Below are 12,342 nucleotides of genomic sequence, written 5' to 3'. Positions count from 1 at the left end.
CAGAGGCCAGGAGTTTGGCAAGCTGTCATGGGGAAGGGCGGTAAGATACAGGGTGGCCCCACTGCCCCTGGCCTAACCTGAGCCAGATGCAGTGACCGGTGGCCCCTGAGCTTAACTGAGCACATGGGAGCCTGTGTTTGTTTGTCTTCTGGTTCCTCCTGGCCAAGGTCCTGCACTGAGCTGAGATTTCCCTCCTGCTCCTGCAACTGATGCTCCCGTGAACACACAGGCTTCTCTTCTGTTCCCTTCCTCCCAACCTGCAGGCTGCTCAGACCCAGGATTCCTCCTCAAGTGGGGGTGGGGCCGGAGGGAGCTGCGGAGGCTGCTGGCCCCCTGAAGGCTGGGGGTTGCTCTTCCCTGGGGTGGCTGGCTCCCTCCTCTCATTTTCTTCCCCCTCCTCATCTGCCAAAGCCCCATCCACCAGGGACACCTGCCCTCCCTTGCTGCCCAGTGCTGCTCTCAGCCTGCCCCTGGGGGGTGGCCTGGCTGGACCCAGGCAGAGGTAGGCCAGGGGCTTGGGGATTCGTGATGGCCGTTTTTCAGGCCTGTGGTCTCTCCGGGGCCGGATCCTGGGCCTCAGCTTCAGCTTGTAGATGGATGGGATCCTCTGGGGCTTCCGGAGTGTTCTCTTGCTCTTCTTCGTGCCCAGATGTGTCTTGGCTTTGTCAGCACTGGGGTCCACGGGTGACGCAGTGGCCAGGTCCAGGGTGGCAGACACAGCAGGCCCTGAGTAGCCCTGCCCTCTGTGAGGCGGGCCCTTCCCCATCCTGGTGCCCTTGGCACAGATGCTTGGCTTTGCTCTGGCTCCCAGCTTCCCTTTGGGGCTTTCTGGGCTTGTGGTAGCAGCTGGCTTAGGGGAGCCGGTTGGGGCTGCCTTCCAGGCTCCCAAGTCTACTTTCAGGAGAGGTGGGGGGCCCTGAGCCAGTTCTTGAATGACTTTGTCATAAAGGCCGACAGTCTCGGGCCATGGCGCACCCAGGCTGGGGACGTAGACTCCACTGCGAGGGATGCCCTGAGGCCCTGTGCCCCGAGGATGGGCAGCGCCCACCTCTAGAAGCTTCATGTTGGTCAAAATCTCCTCTTCGAGGCTATGGTAGACGGCCTGCTCCTTGGTCCTGCCCAGGGGCCGGGGAGTGAGCCTCCCCTCCTGCTCCTGAAGACCCAGTCCCCGTGGTTCTTCAGCCTCTGCGGTGAGGCGGGTGTGTGGCTTCTGCTCCCCCTGGTTCATTGCGACACAGCCGTCCCCATGTCTGGACCCAGCCAGGTCTCCTGTGACAGCCCCTAGCGGGAAAGGGCCTCTCCCTGGCTTCGCAGTGGGACCTCCACTTGTGGTACCTGGTGTGGGGGGGCGGGCTAGGGGCAGCCGAATGGGGATCCTGGTGAATCCTTTAACAGGAGAGGGGGTGTGGATGGGTGCGGGCTCCCTGATGGGCGGGGAAGCACCCTCCGCCTCTCCTTGGAGGGGCAGCCTGAGGCCCAGGGGCTGGGCTGAGCCACAGGGATGAGGCAGGGGAGAAGGTCCTCTCGCTGATGTCCCTTTGGTGGTGGCCTCAGGGACTCGGAGTCTCTGGGGCGTGGGGGCCCTGGTGTGGGCTCCCCGGCTGTCTGTCTCCTCATGAATCCAAGCTGTGGGAGTCCTTCCTCTGGAGAGTGTGGGGGAGCATCTGTGCTCTCTCTTCCCTGATGAGGTGCGCTGTGGCTCTTGGCCGCTAGGGGTGGACAAAGATTGGGGACTTGGTGAGCCGTCCCCAGCTGGCAGCTGCCTCTGAGACGGGGTGAGTGACCTCTCCTGGGACCTGAAAGGGAGAGAGAATCATAAGCCTGGAAAGGGAGACAGATGGGGCCTGCACTGTGGTGTAGTGGATAAAGCTGCCACCTGGGACGCCAGCATCCCATATGGCACCAGTTCGAGTCCTGGCTGCTCCACTTCCAATCCAGCCCCCTACTAATGCACCTGAGAAAGCGGTGGAAGATGGCCCAGGTGATTGGGCCCTTGCACCCACATGGGAGACCTGGAAGAAGCTCTGGGCTCCTGGCTTCGGTCTGGCCTAGCCCTAGTCATTGCAGCCATTTGGGGAGTGAACCAGTGGATGGAAGACCTCTCTCTCTCTCTGGATCTTTCTTTCAAATAAATGAAATAAATCCTAAAGACAGACAGAAAAGATGGTGGGTAGGTAGGTAGGTAGGTAGATAGATAGATAGATAGATAGATAAAAGATAAAATAGATACAGCTGGCAGGGTCATCAGGCCAGGCCCCTGGCTCCGGGCAGGGATGACCAGTGGTGAGGGGGTTGGGCCTCCTGAATGACAGTGAGACCTCTCTGTGACCACCCTAGAGTCCCCCTGGAGGCAGTCACTGTCTAAATCTTTTCTCCCTCATTCCCTGTGCAGCAGACTGAAGGAGCCTGGTCCAGGCCTAGGGTACTTCCAACCCCTCAAGGTGGGGTCCCAAGCCAGAGGTCTGGCCAGCAGAGCTCACCGATCTCAGGGGGAGGTCTTAGCCTCAGATCTACCATAGAATGGCAGAAGGACCTTAGGTAAGTCTGTTCCCTCTTCAGGCCTCAGGCTGCTTATCTGTGAAATGGGTGGGCAGATGGAGACACTAGACCCAAAGGTATTGGTTGCTTTTCTGGTTCTGAACACCCAAGGTGTTGTTGGGGTAGGGACACCTGTTTCCTTTGTCTCAGGGCGGGTGCCCACCGAGAATGTGTTCTCTGCAGAGGACAGAGGCCCTTCCCTGCCCCTCCCCTGTACCTCAGGAATGGCGCCACCTCGCGGAGGACCCCTGCCACTGCTCCTTGTTCACTGCAGGTTCTGGGGGAGGAGGAGGCTGGGGGTCTTAGCTTTCGGCCTGCCGCTGTGTACGTCTTCCAGTCCACAGGGGGCAGCGGGCTCTGGGAGCGACTGATGGTCATCGTAGGCTGGGGCTGCGAGGGTCCGTCCTGCACCCTCACTTCGTGCTGCACTGGTGGGCCTGGGGGCTTCAGGAAGCTGCCTGGCTTGTGCGCTACCAACACGGCCAGAGAAAGGAGAGGAGGGAAGGGCTCAGTTCCTGCAGCTGGAGCCATTTCTGCTCCCCAGCTCTCCCACGCCTGCCATCCTGCCTCACAGACAGTGGCTCCCACAGCCCTGCACCAGAGCTTCCTGCTAGGACACAGGATACAATGTTTCTCAGGGTGTCCAGCTGGGGGACTTATTTAGAGCTGGGATGGTATTGAGGCCCACAGCTTTCACTTAGATTATGTGCTTATTTTGGGGTGTCTTGAGGGGCTGGTGGAGATTTATGCAAAGACTAAAGACCTTCCAGATCGGGCTTGGGCTAACATGTTGGACCCCAGCACCGCCACGCACCTGACCAAATGCTGATTCTGCACGGGCTGTGCGCCATCTGGTGGCTGTCAGTAACCCTGCACCGTGACTGCCCAGCTAGAGTGGACTCTCCTCCATCCTCCCCACCCTTTCGCGCCCCAGAGATCAGACCTACTCCCACCTCTGCTTCCAGCCTCCCCAGCCAAGAGCTACAGCTCTCCGACCAGCAGCGCAGGGGATAGGATACTCAGGGGACTCACAGAGGGAGGTGCACCGGCAGGGGTCGTGTTTGTCCAGATAATGGCCGAGCGTGTCCCAGCCGCCCCCAACACGCACCATCACGTGGTCCCGCAGGATCTGAGGGTGCAAGGGTGAGACTTAGGGCAGGCAGAGGGCGGCCACTGTTTGTGGACCAGCCCGCGGCCTTCCAGCGCCCACCACATCCTCACGCACACACTCGGACACTCTCGCACAGGTGTGTGGTTGGGAGCCTGCATGTTTGCAGCTCGAGTCTGTCCTGTGACCAGCAGCTGGTAACACGTGTTGTTGCCAAGGGTGGGGGCAGGCTGGCACTTAGGGAGTTACCCCCCAACTGGACAAGGGATCTCCTGGGCAGCAGGCAGCCTGGCTCCGCCTGGCCCTCCCTTCGCTGGAGAGGGGCTTGCACCACACCTGCTGTGTGTGCAACAGAGCCCAGCCGTCTCTGGGGCGGGCCCCAAGGCTGCTCTAGGCTTTCATTTCCACGGCTGAGAAGTGGGGCCACAGTTCTCTGCGCTGCCTGCTTCTCAGGGCTCTTGTCCCAGGCGCTGCGTGAGGGCTCAGGCAGCTGGCTCTGCTTCCCATGTGGCTTGTGCCCGAGGAAAGGGCTTGACTGCGCCTACAGAGCTGGTGGCCACGCCCCTGGGGACAGATCATTGCTGCCCAGGCACAGACAGGAGGCGGGAGTGGTGGGAGGCCATCTCGGACCTCTCTCGGCTCTCTCTGCAGAAGGCACTAAGCCAGGCACGGCAGGGGTGAGTGATGAGGTCCCCACACAGAATACTGACTTGAAGCTCTCAGGCCCCTTGCTCTGACCAAACCTGGGGGTGCAGTGGAGGAGTGGGATGGGAAGGGAAGTGGGGGTTCCCTGCGCCTTGCTCTGCTTCTGCCTGGTGCCACCGTCTAAAAGCTGCGGTAGTGACAGAAGGGGGACGGGCTTGCCAACTCTGCCAGGAGTCTCCTGGAATTCTCTGGGGAGAAGGGGAGCCCCAAGGCCTGATGCTTGGACTGAAAGCTGACTTCCCATCCTACCTTCCGGCCCCAGCGAGGTCCCGTGGGAAGACAGCCTCTTCTGCTGACCCGGGGGTAGGGAGAGGCTTCCACCCCTAGACGGGACTTACCCGGATGAAGATGAGAGTGTTGGAGTCCCCCACGCGGTACCTGCCCTCAGACACCTTGACCATGGAGAACTGCACTGGGCACGTGCAGCGGCTCACCAGGCTCTGCACCTGTGGGCAGTGGGCACCGGGCTCAACCTTCCCCTCTGCCCAGGCACCCAAACTCCTGCTACGCTGGGTCATGCTCAGTGGGGGCCCCATCTGCCCCAGCCACCACCAAGGTTTCTGTTGAGGTCAGGGCTGAGGACTGAGAGGGAGGTCAGAGAAGACAGCAGAGCAGCCTGGAGATGACCCAGTGAGGACGAGACCTGGAGCAGTCTCCCCCGGGGTCAGAGGATGAAGGCAGTGCAGTGTGCCGGGTAAGGAGGTGGCCCGGGGTACCTGACAGGCTTGGGACAGGGTCCTGGGCCACAGGTCTTGAGGTGGTTTTTTGTTGTTGTTTTGGTTTTTTGGTTTTGTTGTTGTTGTTCATTTGAAAGGCAAAGTGAGAGGGAGAGAGGGAGAGACAAAGAGACCTTCATCCACTGGTTCACTCCCTAAATGGCCGCAAGAGCCAGAACTGGGCCAGTCTGAAGCCGGGAGCCAGGAGCTTCCTCCAGGTCTCTCACGTGGGTGCAGGGGCCCAAGGACTTGGGCCATCTTCTACTGCTTTCCCAGGTACATTCGCATGGAGCTGGATCAGCAGCAGAGCAGCTGGGACTCGAACCAGCACCCATATGTGTTGCAGGCAGCAGCTTTACCCGCTGTGCCATAGCACCAGCCCCAGCAGGCCTTGAGTTAAAGACCTCCCGGAAGTGTATCTTGCCTGGTGGCAGAAGTGGGGTTCATCACAGCAGGGGTCCTCAGCGAGGGCCAGCCCAGCACAGCCTTCCTGCAACGCAGCCTTCAGCACCAGGAGGCTGTGCCGAGGCCCTGGTAACAGGACTGCCACCTTTACACCAGGTAGAGCGGGCAGCGCACGCGCCGGGGCCCTGGGATGCTCAGGAGTTGGCCTAAAGCTGTGGCAGCAGGGTCCACGGGAGCTCCACGGGGGCTCCTTGGGACCACACGTGCGCAGGACAAGACCAAGTATGCTTTCCTAACCAAGGGGCAGGAGATCATTGCGAAAGGTGGAAGGCACACAGAAAGCTAGATTTTTTTAAATGAAACTTTTTGAATAAAAAGTATTACAAGCCATGGTGCGCGCCAAGGCCCATGGAGCTATCCTCTGTGCAGACACTGTCCCAGGCCCTTTGCTGGTGCCGGTGCCGGCGCGTCTAATACTTAGCGGTCAGGGCTGCACTATGGCGTTGTGGGTAAAGCCGCCACCTGTAACACCGGCATCCCATATGGTTTACTTCTTGGCTGCTCCACTTCTGAAACAGTTCCTTGCTAATGCGCTTGGGAAAGCAACAGAAGATGGCCCAAGTCCTTGGGCCCCTGCACCCACGTGGGAAACCTGGAAGAAGATCCTAGCTCCTGGCTCTGGCCTGGCCGTTGAGGCTATTTGGGGAGTGAACCAGTGGATGGAAGACCTCTCTCTCTCTCTTCCTCCTGTGACTTTCAAATAAATCTTTAAACAATAAAAGCAGTCACAGAAAGGCTGTGCTGTTACTATCCCATGCTGGATAAGGGAATCCAGGCACAGAGAGGTTGCAGAATTTGCCCACCGTCACACAGCCAGAAAGCAGTGGATCTAAAACTTGAACCAAGGTGCCCAAGAGGACGCGCAGTCTTTCAACAAGCAACCCACACAGGCTTGAGTGAGGTGTGGATGCTGTGCAGTATTAAAAGGTAACAAATGGCAGTGGCGGAGCAGTACTACCTGTGGTTAGGGCTGGACTCAGCGTGGAGCATGACAAAGCCCCTGCTTGGGGAGCCCACATCCTATGTCAGGGCGCCTGGGTTCAAGTTCTGACTCCACTTCCGGGTCCAGCTTCCTGCTAATGGGCAGCAGGTGATGGCTCAAGGCCTTGGGCCCTTGCCACCCACGTGCGAGACCTGCATTGAGTTCCAGGCTCCTGGCAGCAGCCTGTCCCAGCCCTGGCTGTTCCGGCCCTTGCGCTGAGACCAGCTGATGGAAGATCTCCAAGTCTGTCTCTGTCTCTCTCTCTCTCTGCCTTTCAAATGAAGGAAGTCACACCTGGATTAGTGTCAGGGCAGGAACTGGAGCCACAGAAAACGGTGGCTCAGAGGGTCTAGGGCGGGGGTGGGGAGGGGTGGAGCCCCTCACCACGTGGTCCAGGTTGCGGAAGTGGCAGGGCCGGCGCGCGGGAGGCGCGGGCCGCGGCGGGTCGGCGGGGGGCAGCGCCAGCTCGCGCCGCAGCTCCTCGTCGATCTCCTCCTCCAGCTGCACGAGGGTGGGCGCGGCCACGCCGAAGCGCCAGGCGCGGCGGCCCAGCTCCAGCAGACACAGCACCACGCTCTTCACGTTCTTGCGCAGCACCAGGTCCTCCGTCTCGAACATCAGCACCTCTGCAGTGGGCAGGGGAAAGGGGGCGGCCAGGGTCGAGAGCGCAGGACACAGCGGCTGGGCGGGGTCTGCGGATCCTGGGCTCTCGGCAAATCTGCTCCGGGCCTGGGTGCGGCCCAGGCAGCCCCACGCACAGGAGTGGCTGCGGCAAGGTAAGGCCCGCACAGCACCGCAGAGGACGCTGGGGCTGTGGGCCTTCCTGACTCTGCTCGCCAGGATGGGCCCAGGAACCTGAAGCAGTTACTTCCACTTCCACCCATGCCCCGCACCTCTGACACCTGCCGGGCGTAGCAAACAGCCTCGCCAAGGCGTGAGGTGCCGAAGCACTAAGGTGGGAGCCCTTCCTACTCTAAGCAGCCAGCTCGGTGACCTCGGGCTAGTCCCAGAGCCTCAGCGTCCCCGTCTGTAAAATGGGGTGATTGTCGGGCTTGGGCAGCTAATGGGTACTCACTCGGCAGCTGCAGTCTGGGAAGTGCTGCCTCCCGCCCGAGCGGTTCCTCCCCTGCCAGTCCTGCGGGGAGCCGGCTCCGGCCCTCCCCTGGCTCCCTCCCACCTACTCTGGCCTGAGGGATGATGTGGCCTGCACCTTCTTCCCGTTCCTGGGCCCAAGGCCCGTGAGATGGGGGACCTGACGCGGCAGTCGCTGGGTGGGCGGGCTGGCTGCCTCTGCACCGGCTTCCTCCCCAGGTCTCTGCCCACTCTGGCCCTGTGCCCCACACCTGTAGCTTCTCCCCGCCCTCCCTAAGGAGGTTCACCCCTTCCGCCACACCCCCCAGGATTCCTCCCCCTCCCAACGCTCACCCCCACCCCCACCCCACTTCCATTGATGTCTCTAGGTGCAGCCACAGTCCTTCCCCCCCCCCCCCCCCCCCCGCCCCTGCTTCCACCCCCTGCGGTTGGGGTTGCCCAGCCCAGCGCACACATCTGGGCTTGGAGCCTTCATCACTGTGGGCTGTGATTTGCCTCTACTCATCTGTCTCCTGCCAGGCGGTGCTGCCCTGGGCACTGGTCTCATTCCGGCTCGCCTGTGCTCAACACAGGAGAGGTGTTCGTCTGTGTTGAGTGATTCACCAGCAAACATTTATCAATCACCAGCACGCCCAGGTACTGGAATTTACTATGAGCTGGGGAAACTGAGGCATGAGGCGAGAGGAAGTAGCCCAGGGCAACTCTGACAGGAGGACTCAGGCTCCTGACCCCCCCTCCCCCCATGCAGCCTGGACCTCAGAGCAAGGACAGCCCCCCCACCCCGAGAGCCCCCCCACCCCGAGGCCTGGACGGGGATCCAGTGCGGTTACCTTGGATGCCCATCTCCTTGCGACACCACTGGATGAAGTTGGAGACGTTGTCCCTGGCCTGGAAGGTGCCCGGCTGGGCAGCCCCGTTGCAGGCCACCCCCGCCCGGGGCACGACAAGTCTTTGGGCTGGGGCGGGAGCCTGAGCCAGGAAGGCCAGCGCAGCCTCGGTGATGGCATTGGCGTGCCGGCACAGCACCAGGCCCGTCTCCAGCACCTGCAGGAAGTTGGCTGCGTCGATGTCCAGCCCGTAGAGATTCCGAAGCCACTCGGCCAGGTCTTCCTTCATGGCCTCCAGGTACTGCTCACTGGACTTGAAGGGGCGGATGCTGCGCACGGGAGGCCCCAGGGGCCCCGGCCTCCTCCTGTGTCCCTCAGGCTGGGACATGGCTGGACCCTCCCCTCTCCTGTTGGCTCTGGGCCCGGCTTCCCCCCTATCCTCTGAGAGTCCGGGACTCCCGGCTCTGCTGCTGGCCTCTGGCTTCAGCCTCCTGGCCAGGCCTGGCCTCCGCCCCCTGCATTCTTCAGGCCCTGCCAGAACGTTCCTTGCTTGGTGGCCCTGCGGCGACCTCACTCCCCCGGCATCCTGTCCGGTGAAGTCCGTCTGTCCGCTCAGAGTTCGCCATCCCCCCGGGACAGGTGGCGGTGAGGACACTCCTCTCTCCCCCTAGGACTGGGCAGGGCAGTTCTGCTGCCTGCTACCCCCCACTGGCGTCAGAGCGCAGCCGCCTGTGGCCTCTCCCGTCTGCTTCCCTCTGCTCTCCTTGGAGACGGCGGGCGGCTGCTACAAACACTGCTCCTTACCCTTCCCTGCGGGTGAGGACGGCCCTGCAGAGCGGCAGGCCCGGAGCCAGGGAGCATGGAGGGGTGGGGACTGCCGCAGCGGGGACTCCCCGGGAAGGGCCAGGGCCCCTGTGCCCCTCAGTCCCAGCAGGAAGTCGTGAAAGAAGCAGTTACGGGAGCCACAGACAGGAGTGTGGCCCCGAGTCCCCGTGTGACCATCGCGCGCTGCCCGGCCTCTACAGGCCTCAGTTTCTCAGCTGTACAAGGGGAGCCATCGTGCCTAAGTGTCTGAGGCAGTGTGAGGAACAGAGAGATGTGTGTGAGAGCGTCAGGCCATCAGGGCGCTCAGGCGCCGGTCTCCGGAGGTCCCGGCTCCCCAGGGTTCTCTCGGCAGCCGTGTCGGCGCACCAGGACCCCACTTCTCTGAGCGCCTGCCCCCTGCCCCACTCTTGCCCTTTGATTCTTCTGAAGCAGGCTGGCCAGCGTGGCACCTCTCCAGTGGCCACCACCACGCCTTCATCCTGCTGGGCCAGGCTTTGCGGTGCGGCGGGCTAAGCTGCCCCTTGGGATGCCTGCAAGTTCAAGTCCTGGCTGCTCCCTGCGTCCCTGCAGCTCCCTGCTAATGTGCCTGGAAAGGCAGCAGAGGATGGCCCCAATGCTTGAGTCCCTGCCAGGCAGGTGGGAGACCAAGATGGAGTCTGGGCTCCTGGCTTCAGTGTGGCCCAGCTCCGGCTGTTATGGGCATAGGGAAGATCTCTTGCTGTGTGTGTGTGTGTGTCTGTCATTGTGACTTTGAAATAAAATGAATATTTTTATTTATTTACCCCCCCCAAAAAAACCCAAAGGTTTCTTGAGTACCTACTATGTGCCAGGCACTATTGAAAAAAAAAAAAAAAGATTATTTATTTGAGAGGCACAGTTACAGATAAAGAGAAAGGTCTTCCATCTGCTGGTTCACTCCCCAAATGGCCGCAACAGCCAGAGCTGGGCTGATCCAAAGCCAGGAGTCAGGATCTTCTTCCAGGTCTCCCACCAGGTGCAGGGGCCCAAGAACTAGGGCCATATTCCAATTCCTTCCCAGGCCATAGCAGAGAGCTGGATCAGAAGTGGAGCAGCCGGGACTTGAACCGGCGCCCATATGGGATGCCGGCCCTGCCAAGCACTATTTAGGCCTGCGGATACCACAGTAAATAAAAGAGTGGGTCCCTGGCCTCATGGGGGCTCTGACATGGCTGGGTGATGGGTGACAGCTGAACAGAAATCTGTAGCAAGTCAGGCGGCATTGATTCCCAGGGAGTGAAGGAGATGAGGGTGGGTGTGGGGCTTAGGAAAGATGATCACTGCCAAGGTCACGTTTGAGCAGAGACCCGAGAGCGGGAAGGATGGGAGCCCTACAGGTGGCCGGAAAGAGTGTGCAGGCAGTGGGAGCAGCCGGTGCAAAGGCTCTGAGGCAGGAGCGCGCTTGGCGTGTTCTCAGAAGAGCAGATGGGCAGAGTGGGAGGCAGAGAGGAAGTGGGGTCCCAGCTGGCGCACGGCCGTGTAGGTGACGCGTGTCTCTGGGGGAAATGACCGTCGCGCTGAAGTGTTGCAGGTGCAGGAGGCCCATGCTGCAAGCCAGGCTGCCGCCCGCGTGGAGGGCAGCAAGGGCCCCAGGTGGAGCTGGTGCTGCTGCAGGCGTCCATGGGACAGCAGCGGTGGCCTAGGCCTGGAGGAGCCAGTGGAGGACGCGCCAGATGCTTACATTCCGTGTAACTTTATCGAGTTAATAAGGTTGGTCTGAAACAGCCTTTCTTTTGTTAGATTATTTTTAAATTTTCAAAGGATTTATTTATTTGAAAGGCAGAGTGACAGAGAAAGGGAGAGACACATACAGAGAAAATGAGCTCTTCCACCTGCTGGTTCACTCCCCAAATGACCCCAGCAGACGGGACGGAGCCAGGCTGAAGCCAGGAGCCAGGAGTTCCATCCCAGTCTCCCAGATGGGTGGCAGGAGCCCAAGCACTGGGGCCATCCTCTGCTGCTTGCCCAGGCACATAGCAGGGAGCTAGGTCGAAGCGGAGCAGCCGGGACATGAATCAGTGCTCCGATAAGGAATGCCAGGATTGCCTTTGCTTACCCACTGCACGGCCACACAGCCGCTGAAAACAGCCTTTCTTCCTCTTGACATGATTGACGTTTGAAGCCAGTCAGTTCTTTGTTGGGGCCTGGGTTTTCTGTGTAACATCCCTTAGCCTTAACACACCAAATGCCAGTACACGCCCTGCCCCCATTATGACAGCCAGAGGTGGCCCCAGAGGGCACGTCTTCCTCACCGGTTGAGAGCACCCATGGAGCAGGTGAGCCTGTGGCTCAGGTTGGTTTAAGAAGAGCCTGCCCTTGGGCTTTTTTGTTTGTTTTGCAGTTTGTTTCACAAACAGCTAAGCAGAGAGAGAGAGAGAGCAAGCTCCATCCACGGTTTACTTCTCAAATGCCCACAGTGGCAAAGCCAGGAGCCAGGAGAGAGTGAAAAGAGAGGACTTGCATCCGCTGGGTCACTCGCCACATGGCTGCAGAGGTTGGGGCTGGACCGGGTGGAAGCCAGGAGCCTGGAGCTCCACATGCTGCAGGTGGCAGGGGCCCAAGCACTTGGCCGTCTTCCACTGCTTTTCCCAGGCACATTAGCAGAGAGAGCTGGATTGGAAATGGAGCAGCTGGGATTCGAACCAGTGCTCATGTGGAATGCTGGCATCGCAGGAGGCTGTTTAACCTGCTGCACCACAACGCAGGCGCCCTCTCTCTCTCTCTCTCTCTCTCTCTCTCTCTTTTGTATAATGTATGAACTATTCTTAGCTCAGAGGTCATATAAACACAGGTTGTGTGCAGAATTGGGCTGTAGTTTGCCAATCCTTGGATTACATGAGTTAATTCCTTCTTTTTGTCTTTGTCAGTCAAGCCAGGCTTTCGCCTTGTGGGCACTTTGCATAGGACAGGGCTTTAAAGACCGTGTTAAGTGGAAGAGAACTGTAACAGGCAGCCAGTGAGTTCTGTAAGGGGCAGGGCGGGGGTAGATGCAGGTCTGTTCCAGTTGGAAGATTTTAATGAAATAGAATTTGAGCTGGGTTTTGGGTCAGAAACAAAAGATGGTGC

General features: G+C 60.1%; 1 protein-coding gene across 1 annotated transcript; it reads right to left on the bottom strand.

Annotated features, from left to right (window-relative positions):
- Window positions 1-268: 268 nt before the first annotated feature.
- Window positions 269-8,821, bottom strand: GAS2L2 (growth arrest specific 2 like 2). Its single transcript, XM_062216407.1, has 6 exons — window positions 8,437-8,821; window positions 6,899-7,140; window positions 4,690-4,797; window positions 3,571-3,667; window positions 2,756-3,008; window positions 269-1,796 (listed from the first exon to the last, which is right to left on the bottom strand). The coding sequence occupies exons 1-6, from the start codon at window positions 8,819-8,821 to the stop codon at window positions 269-271; spliced, it is 2,613 nt and encodes an 870-aa protein (XP_062072391.1).
- Window positions 8,822-12,342: the final 3,521 nt, after the last annotated feature.

Source organism: Lepus europaeus, chromosome 18 (assembly GCF_033115175.1).
Source record: "Lepus europaeus isolate LE1 chromosome 18, mLepTim1.pri, whole genome shotgun sequence".
Lineage (NCBI taxonomy): Eukaryota > Metazoa > Chordata > Mammalia > Lagomorpha > Leporidae > Lepus > Lepus europaeus.
Note: the sequence above shows the minus strand (reverse complement) of the source record. Positions and strands in the feature narration are given on the sequence as shown.

What these genes read in the sequence shown, in the direction of transcription:
- GAS2L2 (XM_062216407.1), bottom strand. Translation starts at nt 8,821, where the DNA reads ATGTCCCAGCCTGAGGGACACAGGAGGAGGCCGGGGCCCCTGGGGCCT. An exon ending in TCCGCAACCTGGACCACGTG is followed by an intron (nt 4,798 to 6,898) that starts GTGAGGGGCTCC and finishes CACTGCCCACAG; the next exon opens with GTGCAGAGCCTGGTGAGCCG. An exon ending in CTGCCGGTGCACCTCCCTCT is followed by an intron (nt 3,009 to 3,570) that starts GTGAGTCCCCTG and finishes CCGTGTTGGTAG; the next exon opens with CGCACAAGCCAGGCAGCTTC.